This window comes from Photinus pyralis, unplaced genomic scaffold (assembly GCF_008802855.1).
Source record: "Photinus pyralis isolate 1611_PpyrPB1 unplaced genomic scaffold, Ppyr1.3 Ppyr1.4_unclustered_Scaffold2593, whole genome shotgun sequence".
Classification (NCBI taxonomy): Eukaryota; Metazoa; Arthropoda; class Insecta; order Coleoptera; family Lampyridae; genus Photinus; species Photinus pyralis.
In genome coordinates, this window is record NW_022171228.1 from 145,780 (window position 1) to 170,216 (window position 24,437).

A 24,437-nucleotide genomic window follows, 5' to 3' on the forward strand; every position below is an offset into this window, starting at 1 on the left:
TGCTCAATGGAAGATGGTCAAAGAGTAGTATAAGGGTCTATGTCTTCACTTTTCACACACTTGAAGGGCAAATCGAAGAAGAGTTGATGAACACAACCATTGATTGAAGCTACACCGTCCGAGGCTGGAGCATGCAAGCTTACAAACTAGGTACCTACCTGTTTGTAGAACACCCTAAATTTGACGGGAGTAGAACACAGGCTTGTATGGTGGGCGCAATTTAGAATAAACAATGAAATGCGGATTTCCCTTGCACGTAAAGGATTACAGTCAATTACACCACCATAATAATAATATCAGAATGTAATGGTAGGAGGGGAGAACGCCCGAATAAAAGCAATATTGAAGGTAGTGCTTCCACAGCTTCCGGATTGTTATTAAATGTGGTGGAGAAGGATTTTCGCATTTTTTTCTGATAAAAATCACGACTCTACCAAATGTTGAAGAGCAACAAAATTAATAACCTATGAACATAAATAAGTGATTGCGAAAAATGCGTGCTTCCGATGCATGAAAATAGCTCACCTCTCCAGGAAATGCCAGAAAAATTATTATTATTAAATCATGTGCTCATCCATCAATAAGCTGAAGTTATCGAAGGAAGATGGAAGTGGGGAAAAGTTCAGCAGAGGTATTAGCCGAATGTTTAAAACGCTCATTAATAAATGTAAGGAACCTCGGATTCAAAAGCTGAATCAATGGTGGTAAGGAAATTTATTTTACTGATAAACGAATATTTATTATATATTATTAGTTATAGACTAGAAACCAATTTCGAAAGAAAATTCATAGGGCTGTAACTTTTGAACTAGTAGCCCAATATTGGAACTGTTTGAAATTATGGATTCTACAGGTCACATTCATTAAGAAAATTTTTTTTCCGGATCGATCTGAGACAATTTTTTTTCGGGCCTCAAAAAAAGGCAGTGTATACTCTACCTTTTTTACCAAAAATGGACTGCACCAAAATTTCTCGGGAAAACACTTTTTCTTATTAACTTTGGTGCGTAGAATCCAAAACAATTCGTACTTTTTCGATCAGACTTCTCAATAAAAAGTAATAGACAAGAAACCAATTACGGAAGAAAATTCAAAGAGCTGTAACTTTTGAACTAGTAGCCCAATCTTGGAACTGTTTGAAATTATGGATTCTACAGGCCACATTCTATAAGAAAATTTCTTTTCCGGGTCGATCTGAGACAATTTTTTTTTCGGGGCTCAAAAAAAGGCAGTGTATAACCTTCCTTTTTTACCAAAAATCGACTACACCAAAATTTCTCGGAAAAACACTTTTTCTTATTAATTTTGGTGCGTAGAATCCAAAACAATTCGTACTTTTTCGATCAGACTTCTCAATCAAAAGTTATAGACAAGAAACCAATTTCGAAAGAAAATTCAAAGGGCTGTAACTTTTGAACTAGTAGCCCAATCTTGGAACTGTTTGAAATTATGGATTCTACAGGCCACATTCTATAAGGAAATTTTTTTTCTGGGTCGATCTGAGACAATTTTTTCTTCGGGGCTCAAAAAAAGGCAGTGTATATTGTATAACCTTCCTTTTTTACCAAAAATCGACTGCACCAAAATTTCTCGGGAAAACACTTTTTCTTATTAATTTTGGTGCGTAGAATCCAAAACAATTCTTACTTTTTCGATCAGACTTCTCAATCAAAAGTTATAGACTAGAAACCAATTTCGAAAGAAAATTCAAAGGGCTGTAACTTTTGAACTAGTAGCCCAATCTTGGAATTGTTTGAAATTATGGATTCTACAGGCCACATTCTATAAGAAAATTTTTTTTCCGGGTCGATCTGAGACAATTTTTTTTGCGGGCCTCAAAAAAGGCAGTGTATAACCTTCCTTTTTTACCAAAAATCGACTACACCAAAATTTCTCGGGAAAACACTTTTTCTTATTAATTTTTGTGCGTAGAATCCAAAACAATTCGTACTTTTTCGATCAGACTTCTCAATCAAAAGTTATAGACTAGAAACTAATTTCGAAAGAAAATTCAAAGGGCTGTAACTTTTGAACTAGTAGCCCAATCTTTGAACTGTTTGAAATTATGGATTCTACAGGCCACATTCTATAAGAAAATCTTTTACCTCCGAAACGGTTTTGCGCGATTTTCAATATCTTCTTTAGTTTGGAAAATATGGCCGACCGTCTTAAAATTGACACCCCGTGTGCAAAGTTAAGAAACCTTTATTATTGGAAAAATATTTTTAAAAATGTGGCATTATATGTTAGGAATTGCCATAAATGTCAAATAAATAAACCTAAACATCAGTAAGACAACCTTTAGCACTCACCACCACTACACCACATGCAAACCCTTCAATATTGTAATCTTAGATACAATTGGTCCATTTCATAAATCAGAGAGAGGAAATAAATATGCCATAACTCTCACTTGTGAGTTAACTAACTTCCTTGTGACTACTTATACAGTTGCAATAGCAATATATAATAATTTTATTTTGATTTTTGAAACAACGAAAGAACAGATTTAGAATCTGAATTCTTTCCGAGGTATTTAAATTACTTGACATAGATCATAAAACTTCTACAGAAATGAAACAGTAGGGACAATTGAACGAAATTATCGTGTTCTTAACGAATACTTGAGATCTTGTTCAGATTAAATGCTATATCAATGGGATGAATACTTAGGATATTTCACCTATTGCCATAATACTACACTTGGCACATCAATTAATAACTATACTATACTCCATTTGAACTAATTTTTGGTAAACAAACATCATTATTTTGATTTTCTTAAATGTAATTCGATTGAGCCTATTTATAATGTAGACATTTGCGAAAGAAAATTACAATTAGTTCATAAGAGAGTTCAGATTATTTCAATTTCAATAAATTAAAAGCCAAAATGTATTATGACAATAAGATTAACAAAATTTGTTTAAACATCGATAATAAAGTGTTGCTAGTAAATGATAGCAGCAATGTATAAAGGTCCATACCTCGATCCATACATTGTTAAAGAAATTCACGACCACAAAGTTTTAATTTTTAATCCATGTGACAATAATGCTACTTTAGTTTATAAGAATAGTATTAGGAAATATTTTGTATAAAAATAATTTGAGGAATCTACTATTATGGATTTAGTAGTATTGTAAAGGCTAGGAATATAATATTAGATAATATTTAATCAATAACGTTATTGTTTAAAGAGGACGGGGTGAATGGCCAGTCCTCTCTCCACAAAATGAAAAAAAAAGTATTATTAATTATCTTTAAGTACAGTTATGTAAACACCCTGTATAGTCCAATATGTAATTTAGTTGTAGATATTCCGTTAATTATCTATCATTGCTCAAATAACGTTAACGTTAACTATTTTTGGGCCCTTTGAGCAGCTTATTGCTAAAAAGGAGGTAGTTCGTACAGAACCAGTGGTTTTAACAGTTCAAGAAACAAGACTCTTTAAAACAAGTCGAGGAAACCGGAAACAAGCATATAATAATGCGCATTAAAGGTTCGGTCTGGAACCACTTCAAGGTTTTGATCTTAGGCATGTATAAACTCTCAGTTTTGGTACTTCATTTCTGAACACTTACCTGTAAGGATAGCAGAACGGCTCGAGCGTAGGCGAAAATGATAGCAGTTGATCCCGTCGTAGGTCCTGCTATGGTGAGTACATAGGTGACTCCCAGTAGAGGTTTCAAAACTAGCAGAGCTTTCGCCGCCTTTCTGTACTGCTGCGTTTCCAACGTGTTCGCCGATCGCAACTTCGTAATTAGCACCCACATAATGGCGATTAGAAAGAAAGAATTTAGCGCAAGCACTAACGTTATCGGCGCCTGAAAAATCCAGTCAACCGTGTGCGGCTTAATCCAAGGGCACGTTTTCCAAAGGTTCTGCATATCGATATCCAACAGGTGATCCTAAAACAAACGCCGCAATCTTAATTAAACACGCATGCCCCGTGTAATCGTAATTAAAGTACAAAGCGCCGCTGCCGTCATTCAAATCGTGCAAGATAATCACCTACCCAACTGTCGGTTTCGATGAAGCTCTTCGTTATCGCCCAAATTAAAACGAAGACGAACGGCAGCCCTAAAAGGTGACAACCTTACGAATTTCCCTCGCGAAATTTGCTTACCCCAACCAATTGTTGCGTAGATTCTTAATTTGAAATTTTCCCTCGTTAATGTTTCCACCACCAGAATGTATAGATACAATCCTGAAACAAAACATATCCATTAAGGTAGGTCATTAATTAATTTAGAGTTGACATAAACTTAAATCTTTACACAGCATTCGGTAGCGATGACTTTTTTAATTACACGAAAAAGAGTTTAATTACTTAGTTATGTACCCAGGCTAAATCAATACGTGTTATGTTTGGACAGAGTGCCGCGTTTTTTCACAGATGTAACCGTTCGATGTAGAATGGACGTTATAAATGAGAAATCAATCGTGCTCATCATTCTACTGTTGCTTCTAAATACAATCATTTATTATTTTGGTTACTCTACCCCGAATGTCATCACTTAAAAGGCAACAAACATTTTGTTAAATCGAGATCCACTTCGAGGAGGATCGCTTTTTTGAAAACTTGTACATCTACTAAGTACTTATAATTTCACTGTCATAATAGGTAGTTTTTCAAATACAGAGAATTTCCCCTGAATCCGAATAAATTGTTACCACGAAAGCTTTGGGGTCCAAGGTGCAAAACGTTCATTGCGGATATACTTGATTTGGAGCAGTTAGTCGATTAAAAAACAAATTTGTCAATCAAAGCTATGCACCTCTTTTGAGTCTACGGAGTGTTATTAAATGGACATTAAAGGGAAACTGGTAAAAAAGTTTAAATACAATTAATTCGTGTTTTTGCTAGCTGTTAAACCTTAAGTTAAAGGGTAGACTTTGGACATTTCCCTACTGCAGTTAATTATTAATACAATGAATAAATAAAAGTTTTATTAAACTTCGAGAAACCTGAATGAAGCCCATATTGCTTCAGATTTAAATTGTCATAAATCTTTCGAAATTCATTTTCAACAAATAACCAAATTTTAACTGGCGATACAAAAGGTCCGGTTATATTGTACAAGGCGTTCACAAATTGCTGCGGCCCTTCCGAAGGAGAAAATCAACTGTCAATTGGAGAAAATGTTGACTCAGACATAAATGCTATTTTGAATTTTTTGCATTGTGCAACCGTAGAAGTCGATTTTTTGGAGAATTTTGTATGAAGGATTTATGCTTAAAGTGATTTTAATATTCCTGAAGAGGTCAACCCACGGGAGTTTATCCCGTGAACAAATTTGTGTTTTTTTATGAATGATCAGCGAACCCAAACCAAAGATTTTGGTGATTCTCTTTTTGCTTAAATGTGAAGTTAATTTTTATTTTTATTTTTTTTATTTATTTATTGTCCCTCTTGTTCTAGGCCCTCAACAGGCTTACGCCCAATTACAGAGTGACCCGCATAATGCTTTTTAGAGGTGCCCCTGCAGAAGGTCTTAAGTTGTTCTATACTATTCCGGTATTTACCTTACAAATTAGGAAAACTGCAGGAAAACCTAATTCGGAGTAGCCGGCAGAATGCTCGAAACTGATCTAAGGAAATTCCCATCTCTGCCACAGATGAAAAATTCACCTCAAACCAGGTTCAAACACCCGACCTCCGGATTTATACCCCAACGCTCTATACCACTGAGCTATAATGCCGGCAATTTTAAATTCATTAATACCATTCTCTTGTGTGGTTATAATTTCATGTAACATCCAGAGGCGTGTAAATGTGTTTTTTGGTGTTGGAGCAATTACAGTTAGTAAAAGAAATCTAGATAATTAACTAGATTTAGACGTGCCCACGAGATAGAGAAACTTTTACAAAAACTGGAGTTGGAACGAGACTATTTTCAGCAATATATTCAAAACAAGTCAATTTATATGATTATTTATTTGAGAGTGATCAAACCAGAGAATCAGGTTTTAATTTTCTAGATGATAAGTGGAGACAAAGAACCAACCTGTCGAAAGGTAAGAGTCATTGAAATTATCGCAAAGCTACCCGTGTATTAATTATTTTTGAAAAAAACAGCCAGCCTCGTTCAAATGTAAACTTGTGGAAGAAAAAAGTGTTCAAAAAAATTTAAGTCGTTGTGGGTAAAAGTGAATGTTTAAGTCGCATTAAACACATGAAATTTACGAAATAAGTAGTCGGGGTGTTGTTTTTATCTAGCAGTTACGCCTATTGTGAAGCCTTTTTCTGTATCCGTTATAATGAGCTTTTCCACCATCTGTAATTAAAAAAAAACTGGTGTCGAAGATTAAATATAGATTTAAGAACAAATAAAAAAAGTTCAGTTCTCGTCTGGTTATTGTGTGTTTCTGCATCAGTTAAAGACAATTGTAATTGACCGGATTTTAAGAACTATTAACACTTTAAGGTAATTGTTTCAATTGATCGCTTATTGCGTGGTATTTGTCCTTTGGCCCAGAGTGCCTATTTTCTTTCAGCTTTTATAATTTTATCGAATAAATTTTGTTTCATCTGTAAATGACCTTTTGTTTTTGAATCAAAGTAGCCTGATAAAATGAAGACAGTTTACTTTTGACAAATGTTTAGAATTCTGCAAAAAAACACCCTGTGTATTAATTAATTTGGTTCATTTTTTGCATATCTTAGTTTTTAGATTATGTAGGAGCGATTCTCAGAACATGAAGATCAAAATTTAATGAATTTAAATAAACGATGGCACACGTGCAAAGCGCGATGTAAATAAGTGCTCGCATTTCCTAGGCCCTTGTGATGGAGATAGTCTGGACTAAAAAAAGATGGTCTCGGTTCATTTGACTTAGCGTACGTAACAGTCCGGTACGTGTAAATTCAAATACGATTTTTCCGGTAGTCAGCCGATGTTTCAAAGTCTTGTTTGTCAGTTAAATAAAGAAGAAGTAATACAAATTTAGTGTTTACGCAATTAGACAAGTTCTAGAAGAGGAGATGATTTTTTAGTTTAAAAGTTGTGTCTATTAAAATTAAAGTTTAACCCGAGCTGCAAATTCAACAATGTCAATCTTCGAGGAACCAGTGTTGGTGATTTAAAAAAAAGGAAGAAAGTTTGTGTACACGATTCTGCCTTTATTTTAAAATAATAGGCACTTTGAGCTTTTGTTTTGTAGATAAATGTTTATATTATTTTTATATGCAATTGTATTATAATAATGTGTGTATTATAATGCAGATTTATTTTGTTGGCGATTTGAATTCCAGTAAAAATAAAGATATTCCAGATAACATTTGCTTTTGTTGTTCAGTATGCTAATTTCCAGTATAAGTCAAAATGTTTATTATAGCTAGGTATTATTGTTTCATTTGAATTACGGAAGTCAGGAACTTCAAGATTTTGATAAGCCAATGTTGAGATTTTCCAGCGTTTCGGAACCCAGCTGGACCCTGAGATTCAATTTTTATTCGATTAATAAAAATAAAGTTTAAGTACTTTAAGATGGTAATTACAAGGTTTAATTTGTGTAATTTTGAGCTAGCTAGGTAAGTGTTATTTGAGTGGTGTAATGAACTCGTTCCATTACACACAGCAATATCTACGTAATCGTTAATACGTAGCCGCTTCTAGCGTTAGCTTAAAGACGTAGGTAAACCCTCTCCGCATAATGAGCTTAGGTATCTTCGAGAAGGCACGAGAGCCGCTATATTTAATGGGTATCAACAGGTAGGGAATGAAATGAAAACTTCAATTTTCCAAAAGATAACGTTTGCTCTCGCTTCCGAAAATAATTAATGTGATCGGATTAACTAAAGGTGGATTTTGGCGAAAACATCTGCAATTGAAAGTGACGACATTGTGGAAAGACATACAAAAATTGGTTTACTGATTAAATCCCCTTCACAAAATTTGACGGACGTAATGAAGGTAGGTAACCCGTAATTATACAGAAATGAAATCGCGGTCTACACAGAGAAAATGGAAATCAAATATAATGTGACATACGGACATTAATTATATATTGAAAAGTGTACTTGATTTAGTAAAAGCAAAGTCGAGAATCTCAACGATTAGTAATCAAAAACTTAACCGCGACCTGCGACAAGACAAGGGTTACCTCGAGGGTTATCGTTGACTAATGCTTAAATGAATAAATATAAACGAAACCATTTTAAGCTAATCCAACTCTCTCGCTCTTCAGATTCAGGTGCTTAAGATTTCCTTTTGAAGCCAATACCTACAGTTTTTATAAAGCTGCTTAAGAAAGCATGCCTATTAATAATGCATCCTCGGCGAAATCTTCCGTGAATATTAAATGTTTTCCTTTCTTGTTGAATTTAATGATCCACTTCGCGAGTCGAGAAAGCTCATATAGCCCCAGGTTGAGTAGTAATTTTCTAATTTTAATATTCTTTCGTGCGCTTCCATGAAAGTTCTAATAAAAGATGTACAACCCTTTTTTTAGCATCAGCAGATCGCCTCCAGTAAAATTCTCGCTTTTATTCGCAACTGTTACTGTCCCTTGTGAATTGAAAATTTTTTCAGATCTGCAGTCGAGTAGGTACAAGTAGAATGACGCTTTTAGTTAGGGGGTTACTGCAATGTAAAATGGCACGAGGTTTTTGCCATTAACAGCGGTCTGATTATAACTGTTGTATTTTATCTGTTATATAGGTGTGGAAAATACTTACACAACAACAATAGAAGAAACACTGCGCATAATGCCTCTATAAACAAAGGCAAGTTTGTAATTACTCGATGTCTATCGCAGCAAATATAAAACAAGGGGTTCATCTTCTACTTACTAATTGCAAAGTGCAAGAGCCCAAGCAATTTGCAACAATGCCAAATGACAATGCCGACTCAATTCAATGGTTTGTGTTATTATTATTAGATAATATATATCCTAAACTATTTTTCCAATCGTATATTGCAATAGCACCTTCCGGCATCATCTCCTTGAATAAAATAAAACTGAAAAACATTTGTTCCCATTTTCCTCGGCGTAAAAGCAGCAAATCCAATATACAAACGAGTTGAGTGTATTTCAACAAATACCTATTGATAGCAGGTGTCCTTATTTCACGGAGAAGTGTTCTTTAGAAATCGACCGAATTGCTATAAAAATCTAACGTAGAAGGCAATTCGCCCCGTTGTGCCACAAAACAACCGTAACTATTACTTGAGGTAGACAAAATAGTCTAGCTCTAAAAGAAAGGGGTGGTTTAGAGTTTGTTAAATGTACTTTGTAATAATGTTTTAACAGGAATGTCAAGAAGAGCGAGTTGTATTTGGAGGTATTGAGATTTATACTCAATGGTAGGTGTCTCGGAAATAGTAAAAACTTGGGACATTCCTTAGAAAACGTGGACACAATTTTATGACAGTAAAACAATAATTATTGAAAATGTAATGAGGATCATTGAATAATTTGTTATATTCTCACGCTCAAACCCATATTATCACGCAATGTTAGAAGAAAAAATAAAAAAGAAAAAGCTTGGCTGGAAAAATGCTTTAAAAATAACAAAATATATCTACGTTTAGCTCGTGTCAAATCGAAGTGAGATGGTTTTTCAAAAGCATATGCAATATCTGGCCTTGTATCATTGCTATTGAAAATATTCTGTTTAACACTGTTCAATATGCAGATGATCTTTGCGTTTACACCGAAACAAATCAGAATGAACTTGGGATAAATCATTTAGAAAAAATTTATAAAAAGTTTCTTACATGGTTTCAAGAGAATGGATTGGATATGTCATCTAATAAATCTAGCATTTGTGTGTTTACTCGACACAATACACCTAATATTAACATCTTACATTTTAATAATCAACAATTTTCTTTTTGCAAATCAATAAAATATTTAGGAATGGTCCTTGACAAGAAGTTAACTTGGAAACTACATATTGAATATATGTTAAACAGGTGCAATAAAGGACTAAATTTCATGAAATCTATCTCCAAAACCTGGTGGGGAGCAGATGTCGCCAGCTCTTTCTTATTTTATCGACCTTACATTAGATCAATCTTAGATTATGGATGCATACTTTATGGGTCGGCAAGTAAACACCTATTGAATAAAATTAAAATTTTTGTAAGCATTGTTCTGCGAATTTGTTTAGGTGCAATGAAATCCACCCCTATCACACCACTGTATGTAGAGGCCCTCGAATCACAACTAGATTTAAGAAGAGAATATCTAAGCTCGAAATTTCTTATTAAAATTCAATGCCAAAACCCGACATTGTACAATAGTATTTGTTACCTTAATGAACAAGATTTATCAAACAAATTTTGGGTACATAAGAACTCTCCACCGCTTTGCTCGGCTTTTCGTTCTATTAATGAGGAAGGTATTTCGGTAAACCACACAAATACCTGGCAACTGGGAGACTATTTCTCCTTTTTCAAAAATGTTAACGTTACTGAACCCAATTATTCTGAAAACCCTAAAATATTTTAAAATCCATTCTAGATAATTGGCCTTTATCTATTACCATATATACAGACGGATCCAAAGACGAGTTAGGGACTGGCTGTGCTTTCTATATCCCTACTTCACAGACGGAGAAATCTTTTCAGCTCCCTAGTAACTTTTCCATTTTTAGCGCAGAGGCAATAGCTATATATGAAGGATTGAAATATTTTCAAACCTAGATGAAAGGTCAGCTGTCATAGCATCCGACTCTCTATCTGTGCTAAATAGCGTACAAAGTACAAGACTCCTTTGTAATAACTCTTAATGAGTACATATTCCAAATAAAAAGAATGATAAATGAATTATTTAATGAAGAAAGAAATACACTTCTTATGGGTTAAAGCCCATATAGGACTTAAAGATAACGAACATGTAGATCAACTAGCAAAAAAAGCTATTACGCAAGGTTCCAAAACGGACTATAAACTTTGTATTCCCGATGTTTACGCATACTTAAAAAAGAAAAATAAAGAGAGCTGTAAAAGTTCTTGGAATAACTTCCGTGCCACTTCCAGTACGCAATATTCCATAATACAACTTGATGTCCCAAACGAGTACTGGTTCAAAAATATACAGGTTCCCCGGAAGTATATAACGACTATTATTAGAATGAGGTTTGGGCGTAGCACCATCTGTTATGAGGTACATCTGCCTGCCTATACGGAGAGTCAAATTCTGAATTTGATTGTTCAATTTTGTTTTACCTACATCGCAATCCGAAACCAAATTACTAATGGGGTACGTAAGTTTGAATTAATTGGAATTAGGTCTGATTTTGGCATTGTAGTTTTTGGTGTATCTTCCGTGTAACGAGCATTAACCATTCATGTCGACTTACAATGAATTATAATTCCTGGTTCCCCCCTTAAATATCTTTTGAAATATTTATCACAGCGGAAAAGTGTATAGAATCTTTTGGGAGAATAATTTTACGTTTTAGCTATGGGCGACCGTTTACAGGTTCACCCGCATCTATTGGTACTGTTAGTATGTCTTTTAAGACACCTTCACCTACAACTATACCAAAATTCGCTTTTACACGAATTATTTCCCCTGTTTGGAAGTTTTTTTTACTGATAACAATACTGGTGTTATACTAAAGAGTTTCTGGTACAGATTCCGAATATCTATTTCTTTAACCTCGACTCATGACATATTCCCTTAAAACCAAGCATGTTGGGGCATTGTATACATAATAGTAGATACAAAAGTAAGACATAGGTTTCAAGTCATTTTGCTAGGGGAGATGGACCTTTTAGTTTTTAAATTTCTCGAAAGGCGCACAAAACATTAGATTGGCGCATAAGTCAGCACAAAACAAGAAGAAAATTATGTTGTTTATATCATCTCGATACCATGATAGTGTGTAGCATGAAAGTGGAGCCCCAAATGAACATTTTGATCTTATCTGAAACCGAAGGCGCACAATCAGCACAAAATAGACACAAACACATTGACATTGGTTTCAGGTCCGATTGTGAGAGGTGTTGCGTTAAGTTGGCACCCCCTTTAGAAACGTTGAATTACTTCGAAAGGAATGGCGCACAAAATTTGAGTATTGGCGCACAAAACATGGGGATACGAGAATGATGGGGTTCTTAGTTGGATCTCGGGATACGAGGAGCGACCGTGCCGGTTTGTACCCATATCCGCTGTCGGTTTCCAAAGTCTCAAAGCCTCTAGTTGATCGTATAATGTGTGTGAAATGGGTCAAAAGTCGATCCTCAAGAAAGGAACAACTTCCGTAACTATTTAGCGTCATAGTTAATAACAATTTTGCCCCTTTAGCAATTACATTCAAGGAATTTGTGAACATCAGTGCCTATATTCACTGCCTTTGCCCCCCCGGTTAGTTATGCTCGAGTTTGAAACGCGAATGTTGTTGGAAACAGCTACTTCCGTCTGAAAAGGTTGGCCATTTAAGTACTGTACCTGGTATAGAAGCAGATTACGAGTAGAGCGAGGCCCTTCAGGCATTAATCAACTGGTTATATACCGAGCCCTGCGGCTTAGGAAGTTTCTTTTGCTTTATTGCAGGTTTTGGATACGAGAAGTGAGCTCACTTCATGGCATCAAGTCAACATTTAATTTAATTTAATTCGAGGTAAGAGTTGCCTTATATGTTTTACTGGTACTATGCGACCAAAAATAAGTTACTGTCGAGTCACCTTTGGAATTTTTGTTTACATGGGAAATCGTACTTAACTTGAACTTCCAAATGCGACTCGACAGCAGCTCATTTTTGATCGCCCGTTTACTTGATTGGGGATTTGTTAAACTGGAGAGTTTTAATTGTATAGTGAACTGACTAAGAGTTGTGAGTAACGTAATTCGTAATTTTGAGTATTTGGGGGAGTGTTTTGTATGTGTGCCATTTGGTGTTTCTTTTGTTACCTAAATTGATTTTTATTGTTATTACTTTCCTCGCATCTTCTCAATTTCATACGGGGACAGTTCAGACAGAAATTGAGTGGCGTCAACAATTGGTAAGTGCTACGAAGTTAGGAAGATTATATGCCCAGAACGAACTACCGCTGTGGAAGATCTCAAGCTCTCATTTTGTGTTCCAACCCCTAGTTTGCCGTTTATGCGGCGGGTTTTTTTCTATTTCGATTGAAATTTTGATCATCTACATCAAAGTTTCCCGAATCTCTGAAATATTGGGTAAAAAGGTTCAAAATGTTTGTATTTGCCTTATCTCAGACCATTTTAGAACACATTTTCAATGTACAATGTGTTTACATTAATATCCTACATTCTTTTGCATATGAAAAACCCATGCATTGACCGGTTTTCAACCTCTGTGCAAATTAAACGTTCCTATACTTGTTTATTACATGAAAATACATTTTCCTTCAAGTTGTTCTTTGTTTCGTCCATAGTATTATAGCAGTAAGGTCGAAAAATCTGCACTTAGCGGAGAAGAAAATGTTGCGGGTACAAATATGCGGATGTGAACTTTTCGGGTGTCAATTTTTCGGAAAAAATTTTTTGGATGCAAATTATCTGGGTACGAAATTTATTATGGTCAAATTTGATTGTCTAATTCTTGTCATATTTCAGTTAAAATCTTGTAACTAATTATTTGTTAAAATCCGTTTTCAATTCCATGAATGTTTATATGCTTAAATCCGTTTTTAAGCTCACTATTTAACTTTTTCATGGCATATTTTCAGACGAACTAATTACTAATATGAAAGTCATTTATATGCTAATTTATATCCTAACTCCTCACTCTTTAATCACAAGAAGCACAAAACTAAACATTCAAAATAATTGTGGTACAAATTAATCATGGATGCGTATGTACGTACGAGTCCTCTTATTCTAAGCTAACTGAACGCGTGAATGTAATAACATACTCTTACCTTCTACAAACATCCAAAAAAATGTTGTAACGTGAAAATAGTGTAACAAAAAGACAAGGATTACGCACAAAACCATATCAGTCTGGAACGTTTGCTGCAAATAGAAGCATTCGCTGGACGATTAATGGATAATCAAAGTGGGATACTCACCTCTACAATTAAAGTAACAATCCATAACGCGTAAACGAGAATGTAGGCGCACATTAAATTCGTATGTATTGTATTTCGTAAGCATCTTAAATCTCTGGAACAAATTAAAGGATCACAAATTATACAGCGAAGTAATCTAAGTGTGTATAATAAGCGTATTCTTTATAGTGCCTTTGTGGATCGTCAGGAGAGTAAAGTTAAAAAAAACTTTGTAGATAACATCACTTAAATTACTTCCATTGTTCGCGAAGTTTGTGAAGATAAAGTGAAGGAAACTTACTTGAAATATATAAAAATTCCTATTGCAATCGAGAGAGCCACTAAGCTGAGGGTATAGCCGACAAAGTAAATTGTACTAGTTGTAAAGAAATTTTCCTCCGTAGGTTCCTCGGTGATATCCCAGCAGAAGCTATAATCGCTTTTAGACCACGTACCATTCCACAAACATTCTCTGCTTGCATTTTCTGTAAACAACGAAAACATTAGATTTATCTTTGCGAAGTGTATTTTTTCTATGTAGTAGTTTATCAGTATTATTTGCGTCGCGTCTACCTTAATAAGGTTTCGGCTCTTTGTCACATGTTCACAAAAAGAAGACGAAGGAGATGACATCAATCATGGTTTAAAATAGAAGAGCTCGAGGTGACTTGAATTGTAATTTTTTCGTCACGGTATCGCAAAAAGCTTGATGTAGGTACATGAAATTTTAAGTTGGATTGCCCTTCCAACTTCTGCCATAAATTGGCCATTCAACAAATTGCTACGAAACAATATAATGTGTTTTACGTCCATAATTTTAACAAACAATATACTAAATCACGCAAAGTTTGTACTATTCAGAATTTTTTACCTAAAGGATATAACTACAATTGGGGCACCAGTTTAGAACGTAATTCTTTCTTGTAGGTAGGGTAAACTTTGTAAATGCAGAAACCAGCTGTCTTTATTGTACCGTAGAGAAGATATTGTTACAAAGAATCTTTTAATTTTATCACTTCAGAAGACAAATTACAAAGTAATGAATCCCTAAGTGGGCTAAGAGCGGCTTATGAAAAAATTGAGATACGTTTAGAGAGAGTATGTAGGAAATTTGAGAATAACGTGAGGATTCAAGAGAAAATTTGTGGGGACTTTATTGGACTTCAAGGAAACTCGAGGAAAACTAGATAGAGAAACTTGATGGGAATTTGAGAGAAATCAATATACAGAAGCGCCAATAAGACAGAGTAGAACAATTGTTCGCGTATCAATTCCATCTAATTCTAATTACGCAAAAAAATCTGTTTCGCTTTTGTTTCCCAAAATAAGGGGCTTTCGTGTTTTTTTTGTCTCGAAAAACTTATATCATAAATTTAATGAAAAGCTATTTATGTCAATATATATTGAACATACTGCTGTGTAAACAACGTTATGTAGATTTTATTTCCTGTATATGAGAGTATTTCCATTTTATTAGGTGTAAATCCGGGGGGGGTTATTTACGAATAAGTACAGAGTTGGTTTGTTTTATTTGAATTAGTATTTCAGAATTGTGTCTAATTTTCTTGTTTAAATTTGATCGCTTTTGCAATTTAATCAATTTAGATCAATAAGAAGCTGTGATTATCTAGTCTAATTGTGATTGGCGGTGTTTTTGAAAATGTTGGTGGAAGTGGAGTTTCCTTAAATACTGGATTTAACGTAAAACGAGGCTGCTACTGTTGCTAGTGTCGCGACGGTTGTAGAGCTTGTATTGTTGACCCTACTTATTTTGTAATCTTAAAAAAAGATTGAAGTTATGGCCAAGTGAAGTAGTAAAAGTTTTCAAAACAGTTTGACTGTATTCAGAAAAACTTAATTCGAGTGAGAGTAAACAAAGCAGCAAAATTTAAAAGTTTCCACCGTCCAAGCAGCCACCGGAAATCTTATTTATCAAGTCAGTACGAGTCATTGAGGTCCAGGGTTACAGCCCTTTGAATTTTCTTTCGAAATTGGTTTTTAGTCCATATCTTTTGATTGCGAAGTCTAATCGAAAGTGGATTCTACGCACCAAAATTAATAAGAAAAAGTGTTTTCCCGAGAAATTTTGGTGTAGTCGATTTTTGATAAAAAAGGAAGGTTATAATACACTGCCTTTTTTTGAAGCCCCAAAAAAAATTGTCTCAGATCGACCGGAAAAAACATTTTCTTATAGAATATGGCCTGTAGATTCTCTAATTTCAAACAGTTCCAAGATTGGGCTACTAGATCAAAAGTTATAGCCCTTTGAATTTTCATTCGAAATTGGTTTTTAGTCCATAAAAAATTGTCTCAGATCGACCGGGAAAAAAACATTTTCTTATAGAATCTACAAGATTCCATAATTTCAAACAGTTCCAAGATTGGTCTACTAGATCAAAAGTTACAGCCCTGTTGAGGTCAGTTTAATAAAAAAAGTGAAATTTTCTCTCGGCGAGTGTTTTTGTGCCTTTGATAAGTGCACTTGAATATCGAATATCGCAAACTTTTTACCACCATACGATTTTGACTATTAGAAAAAAAACTACCTGTAATTTTAAGAGCTTTGTTTTAATTTGTTATGTGTTTCGGAATAAATTTTTGTCATTATCAATCAATTGTGTGTTTATTCGAATCCATTGTGCGGCTCAGATGGAGTTTTTCAGATCAGATTGTTCTATTCGCCCCCAAGATTTACTTCTGGACGGCTATTGCTGAGTTCATAGGAACGCAATCAGTGAGCGAAAGGGGTTGGAAGTTCTCTCCCAAAAAACCTATTCATGAAATTTTTACAAGTTTTGAGACGTATTTAAAAGACAGAAAGGATACAGAATTTAGAACATAATTCTTTCTTGTACGTAGAACAAAAGTAGGTGGAAAATGCGTAAAATCTGCAATAATATATCGTTACAAAGAATCTTTTAATTTTGGATCAGAATCACTTTACAGGGAAAATTACGAAATAATGATTTTCTAAGTGGGATTAACATAACAAGAACAATTTAAAAACAAATTACATGTCTTTCAATCGTTAATTTGAGACGATAGGATCTTGTTGCGCTTCTCAATTTACCAATCACATTTCATCACAACATATTTCCCTGATGTATAAAATTGAGAGTGGCTTATGAGAAAATTGAGATACTGTTAGGGGGGTATAAAGGGAATTTGAATGGAACGTGAGGACTCAAGAAAAAATTTGTGGGGACTTCAAGGAAACTCGAGGGGAGCTTAAAAAGCAACTTGATTGGAATTTGAAAGAAATCAATACACCTAAGCTCCAATGAGCCGAGACCTCGGGCAGGATCGAACAGTTGTCCACGTATCAATTCTTAGTAAGTCGAAAAGCGTAACTTGAGGAGTGTATACGTAGTTTCGTTTATTTACATCGCTCTAGAGGATTCGTATTGCGGTCGACAGACCTTATCAGATCGGCTAGGTGCATTCTAACTTCTAGTGGTTTATATTATCCCACATCAGAAAAATGCCCGTAAAAAAAAATTAAACTGATGCTGAGAAAAATTAGATAGTATATGTGAAGTAAATTGCTGATCAAAAATGGCACCACACAGAGTACCTACCCGGGATCGAATGGGGTTGCTTGGGTAACTTTTTTATTATTGAAACAAACAATAAAGTTTGATGTAAAACTGTCTCATTTCGAAACGACAAACTCAAAAATGGTGTTAAAATACGATTCCAAACGGTGATTACTGAGATATGGAAATCAATTGTCTTTTAGAAATGGATGCAATATTGAATTTTGAGTTTTTTTGATTTCTTTTTAACTGGGTAAGATGTAACAAGAATACTAGTAAAATTTAAAAAAATGATTTTGCAATTTATTTCTTAATAAAGTAGCCTAAACTAATTTCTTTGATCATTTTTCTTTGATCAATCATAAGTTATCTTTTACCATTAAACATTAATCAATCACCATTCTATAATAAATCCAAGCGGTACCCCTGAGCAATTAAACGCCGAAAACAGCATTAAAAAAATCTCTCGATCAAATAAAAGCAAATTACAATTGATCAGAATAATGAAGATCATGGACAAGATCTTAGAAGAAAACTCTCTTAAGAAGAGCCATGAGGGGCTAAGAAGAGGCAAGCAGTAGCATACAAGGTTGTAAGCCAATCAAAAGCAGTTATGAGTGGATATACAAGACAAAAAAGCACAGATTCACAGATTAAAAGCAGGAGCTAACCTTACCCCACTTGAAAAAAGACGGGAACCGCGGTCAAGCACAAACGGTGAAAACTTATCCAAAAAACTACAAGATTATTTTAAACGACAGATAGTAACGGCATTTACCGATTTAAAAGAAACCATCAAAGCCCAAGAAGTTTGAATTAATAGATGTGAGGTGAAAATCATGTTTTAAATAATAGAGAAGTATAATAAGATTTAAAAGAACACGTAGATCAAGTAGAAAAGGAAGAAGTATCCAAGCCAGTAGAGAGAAACTAAGGAAAAAAACAATGAGGAAGAAAATAGAAGAAATTACAGACGGAGTTCCTTGGTAGAACCATTTATAAACGAATAGTATGGCAATCTTATGGGAGAATAGAGCAACACTTAATAACGAAGTTTTACCACAACAGAGGGAGTATGGTAATTGAAAACGAAATATTTTAATACAATTCACGAACCAATTTATGTTTACTAAAAGATGATTTGGTAAATTCGTTGCCGTATAGATGGCGAAAAATCAATGCTTCCTAAATTGCATTAATGAAGTAATGGTTCATAGCATCGGAATAAAGAAATATGAAACGAGTATGAAATTACCTATCACTTGATAACACCACGAAACAAACATCTTGCGTTATAATCTTTTATGCCTTGAAAAAGAGCGAAAACATTTTGTATGCAGTAACTATACTACTGCTAATTCCTAATACTGCACATTACGCCATTTGGTTATTTTCGTCTAAAAACAAAATAGCTATTTGTGTATTAAGAGCGCAAAATGATAAATTGTCGATTGAAAGAGACATTTGCCACACTAATCTCTTGAAATCGACAATCAATTTGCGCTCGAATTACACACAAGATTTTTTCTACAATCGAGCAGTTCACATTTCCAACCAAAATTTTACATCTTTCACTCAAATTAAAGATGTGACATCTTAGATGTCATTTACTCGTTGTCATTGGATACTCTGAGCAATGCATATTTGATTTATAGTTAATAATTGAGAGAGCGAGCGTTTTTTTTATTTTGTCGCTTAAGCAACAAAGTGACACTCCTCGAAAAAGATGACGTTTGCGTTGTCAAATAAGTACCTACTTTGGATATCGATTGTAGAAAAAGGGGTTTCGGCTAACCGCTAAGATATAGTTCTATTAATTATAAGGTAATTAGGGTCCGCTTTAGGCGTAAGCAGGGTAACCCTCCTGATACGGCGCAGACAAAAAACGGGCGCAAAAATTACTGAAATTTAATGACTGTCGGATCACTGATGTAAAACGCCGTTTTCTATTTTTAAGACCAAACGATCACGCAAGAGATACAATGTTGATGGTTAAATTAAAAAACTATTGTCGTTTATTTTAATGCTGATTACAATGGCGAAAACAGGAAAGAAATTGAGAGCCGCATTAGCAAAATATCAACAAAAACGTACGTTTTAGCATATTTTCCTCAAAGTGAAAATTCGCTATTGGCTGGACTTTGGCGTCCGTCCATCCGTCCGTCACATCAACGTACTCTTTTTACACCACTGAACCGATTTGGGCGATATAGGGCTCGTTTGAAAGGGCTTAGTCCAAGGATTCCGTGCATACCGATATGTTTTGGATATGCACATGAGCAGTGTCAAACATTGGGATTAACGCATGTGCAATGCTATAGTATTTTATATTAGTAGCCAGGTAAGTGAGTTTTTACTGGCGATAGGAGAAGTTGACTGGCGAGCCGTAAAACTAATGCCCATTTCAAAATTTGTTTGTATTTGTATAGCTCCACTATTTTTCATTAAACTGTATACACTTCCACGATAGGCGCGCGGCTCATTAGAAAGAGGATGGGGGTAAGGATCTCATGCCTACCGGTATTTTTTCCTGGTCTTAGCATTAATATTGTTAGGAGGATTTCGTCATTTGTGTTTGCATAATGACTTTTTAACTTGTTTTACTATTTGGTTAGTTATGGTGTCGAAAGTTTGCACAACGAATGGAATTTTTTCTGCGTCCATTACTAAAAAAGGTATGTATAGTGAAACCAGACCATATTATTAAAAAATGGATTATTTATGCGCATATCTAACTTTTTATATATTGAATTCTGCCCAAATTTTTATCGCTCAGGGTCGCGCGGATTTTATCGTCCGCTGTATGTACCTCCGTAGGATTTATTGTCGCAACTATCGCCTACGATATATCGCTCAGTATGAACGGGGCCTTATGCAAACAAAATAAATTTCATGGTATTATTATACATACCTATAGGTACCAATCAATCCTGCAATCAATATATTGTAACCACACGACAGAGTTCAAACGAGTATGCTTATGGCGCATATTTATTGTTTATTTTGAATTAAAAACAATGAATATAAATCACTCATGTGCAAAAATATTTAGTTTGGCACTTGATTTACCTTTTTTTGTTTGTTTATCCAAGGACCTTATCTTACACTCATTATATATTCTAATTGTTAACAACAAATCTATTAAATAATGCACGTGTTCCTTGCATACTTCGTTAATGTGGTAGGCGTCATTGGTTATCCTTTTTAGGGCATTTTGGGATAAACGTTCTTTGAGTTTACGTTTATACATTGTAGAAGGAAATTTTTTTGAAAATACATTTAAAACAGTTTTACATATTGAAATTAGTAGAGGGGTTGGTGCTCTTAAGCTAGTTATTGTCGGAGTTTTACTTTCAAATGTTTTGTACACTAACATTAACTCATCCTTTCCGTCCAACAAGCTCCCAACGGGTTTCAAAAATGTACCCTCACATATGTCACATTTATATTTGTCCACAATCCTTTTCCCAATGTAACCCGCAAGATACACTTCAGCACATGACTCTAACGTAGGAGTCCCGTCGTCGCTGTCTGGTGAGGAGGCCACAGAATGAGTATCAGATGCGGATGATACATCGTCAGTCATTACGTTGTTTTGTACAATAGTGTCTTCCGCGTTGATGATACTTATGCCTGGACTTGATGCACAAGTTTCCAAAACACTACTGTCATCAGGTTCACAATTTCCATGCACAGGCGGTGCGATTAAATTTTTCACACAATTAATCCTAAACGATGTTCTAAATGTACGAGCGGTCGGATTTCGATTATAACCGCCTCTTTGTCGTATAACAGAAAACAGATTTTCTAATACATCTTGATTTAGGCGGTAAGTGAGGAAAAATTCGGCATACTCCTCTCGTTCTTCAAAGGCTTGAATAATGCCATTTATTGTCATTATCAGACCATCAAAACAGGGAGGGCGACTATTGTGACCTTTAAAATCGCATTTCACCAATGTCTTAACTGTATCTTTAACCAGTGCCAGAGTTTTGAACGCTTTTGCATTGTTTTTTGATAATCCACATTTGTATGGATTAGCATTAAACAAAACTTTGCTATTTAAACAATCGAATGCTCTATTCATTAGTTCGACAAAATTAGCCGTATGACGAGCACTAGTGCTAGTGAGCTCCTTTGTACGTACTGCAGTTCTGATAGCGGTGGCAACACAGTGACTCAGAAGTTGCAATGCTAACTTGCATGACAATTTCTGAAATGCATTGGGATATAAGTGAGCGGGAGTTATCTTCAGCAATGACCTACCACCGTCACTTTGTGTGTCTATGTTGTACGTTTTACGAATATCGTCTATTGTTATTACATTACCATTTAACATGTAATGTCCGTTCAACAAGTTGTTCCGAAAACTTTTAAATAAATGTGGAACATCATATAAACAAAAAATTTTTGCATGGTTATGCGTAAAGAATGGATGCTCTACATCAGCTCCTAACCTTTTAACAGCTCCTCTGTTGCTGGAGCCTTGGTCGCATACTAAAAATTTGGGAAGTAGCCCGCACTCTTGCAATTTATCAATAGTCATTTTAATGATTTCAGACAACTGTTCTTGTTTGACTCCCGTTGAGGACAAAAAGTACGAAATTGGTAACTTCCAGTTAGCGTATAAACCTCTTGCGAGAAATACTAATGCATATTTGGCATGTTTATTACATCTTCCTAATTCTCCTAGATCTTCAAACCCTTCAATTAAATCACTTCCTTTTGAATACTCCAAGAATTTTTTGATGGCCATTTCATCGAAACATACCACACACACTCTTTCCATCTCAGTCATAGTTTGAGCCTTCACTTTAATTTGGTTCAAAAACATAGAATTGAATCCTGCATTGAATTTAGAACTGCCTATCCATCCACGCACAGTTCTTGATGAAGGAAGTATTACGCCTTTTCTAATTAAATAGGAATATGCGGATGGGGATTTATAAAATAAGGAGATGGCGAAATCTTTTTCATCTTTTGTCCACATCGAGCGTCTATTATGGTATACCTGCATACGCACTAACGTTTTAGATGATTGAGGTAAATTAGCCATCTTTTCAATGAGATTATACCCGCTTATCGTACTAGGTACTTTGTTTTTCATTTTAGATAACTGTTTTGTCTTATTAATCAGTTTTTGTCTAGTTTTACGTAATGCTAACTTTAATTTTTTTTCTGCAGGTGTATCAGTATCACATTCGTCTGTGAGCCGCTTACGCTTATTACGTTTGGGCGGAGTAGGCAAATCACACACTTTCATTAAAAACTGTCGCGTAGAAAGTGGACTAGACGGTTCTACATCACATACTATGTCATTATGGTCAAAATTGCTGCTTGCTGAAACTGCAGCTGGAGATTTAGAAGAATAGGTTTTTAAAGGTGGAGACTTTCTACTAATCACTTCTTTTACGGACAGTTGGTGTGAAATTGGTGTGGCGTCCTTTCTCAGCCTTGTTCGCATTGGGGATGTGAACGCCGAATCTTCAAAATGGTCTTCACATACGTACCTTTTATGTAATGACTTTGGACTAAGGGAAGCCAAATTGGGATTTCCTATAATAGCAAAAAAGTTCGGTAGTTAAATAATCTAGAATTCGAAAGTAAAATCAACATCTTTAAAAAATTGTTAGTTTTTGTGTCCCAACGAACATTTCTACCGCCCTTAAACTTAACAAAATAAAATATGTTTTGACAAAAATCCAAATAATAGTCGATTTGTATCTCAATTGCCTATATAGGTACTAATTAGTTTCTACTGAATAGGGCAATATTTTGCTAAGGTAATAAGAATTGAACTGAATCTGAGATCCGAGTATCCCATTCATTTTCAAAATGATGTTTAAATACTTTTAAATACCTACACCGGTTAAGGTGGCGCGTGGCGTTTACAAAAAGTGCCTTGCGATTTCCTCAACTTTGTTGTGAAGTAAACAAATAAACTTCTGTTAACGTCCGATGGTTACTAAGGGTTTAAGCTTGTGAAGTTTGATAATTATTATCAGTGTGTAATAAAAATGAAAGATATATATTTATATTATATATGGGAGTTTTTTACAACTTATTTCCTAAATAACGGCGAAAGTGCAGGAATTAGCTAAATAATTTTTGTTTCATGCAAATGTCGGAACATTATATATTTGAATGAATGCTATTTCAACTAAAAATTTGTACCCAGAAGGCAGTTATTGTGGAAACAAATTTTCAATTTTTCAATGTAAACGCCACCTTAACGCCCAAAACGTGGATCTATTCTTAATTTTTAATTGGCATTATTCCTCTTCATATACTCAAAACCTTTTTGCTTTACGGTTTAACTAGATTACATTTTAACAATTGGTTAAATTAATTTTCTTACCTGACAACAAAATCCAATTTTGTGCACGAATTTCGTCATTCTGTGGAAATCGATACATTTTCAGACCTGGACACCCTCTCTTACTTTTAATACAGGTCGTAAATTGGCACCTATTACCGGCCATTATTGCAAAATTCAGATACCGTATAGATAATACAAAATAAGAAAATTAAATTAAAAGGTCAAATCAATAATTTAAAAAATTGCAGGTAACGTGTATACTGGTATAACACACAAATGTGACAAATGCATTCGTTCGTTCATATGAAATATTTAAGTAAATGTTATAACCTTATAGCTGCGTATTTATACAAAACAAGAGTGCAGAAAAGAAAAGAAAACTTTAATAAATCACTTACAAAGTAAGCTTAAAAACTGCAAAACCTATTGTTTTAACTACCACAGGTTTAGGTATAGTAAATTGGTATCACGGTTCAGTAGACTTCACGTCTGTCGCCTTGTCTTCTATTCATTAGTAATGTCAGATGCCCGCGTAGGTACATTTTTAGTCGTCAAAAGAATTTCGGAATTTATTATTTGTCAAATAAGCGTTTTGCCAATTAGCGT

General features: G+C 34.6%; 1 protein-coding gene across 8 annotated transcripts in view; it reads right to left on the reverse strand.

Moving 5' to 3' along the window:
* LOC116181853 (diuretic hormone receptor-like) overlaps positions 1 to 24,437 on the reverse strand; it is a 60,417-nt gene that overhangs the window by 21,696 nt on the left and 14,284 nt on the right. For all 8 annotated transcript variants that reach the window (XM_031502286.1, XM_031502288.1, XM_031502290.1 and 5 more), the window contains exons 2-7: positions 14,278 to 14,461; positions 13,998 to 14,091; positions 13,848 to 13,941; positions 4,133 to 4,213; positions 4,022 to 4,086; positions 3,588 to 3,914 (exon numbers count right to left, since the gene is read on the reverse strand). In XM_031502286.1, the coding sequence (XP_031358146.1) occupies positions 3,588 to 3,914; positions 4,022 to 4,086; positions 4,133 to 4,213; positions 13,848 to 13,941; positions 13,998 to 14,051 (621 nt within the window). In that variant the 5' untranslated portion in view covers positions 14,052 to 14,091; positions 14,278 to 14,461. The remainder of the gene's footprint in view (positions 1 to 3,587; positions 3,915 to 4,021; positions 4,087 to 4,132; positions 4,214 to 13,847; positions 13,942 to 13,997; positions 14,092 to 14,277; positions 14,462 to 24,437) is intronic.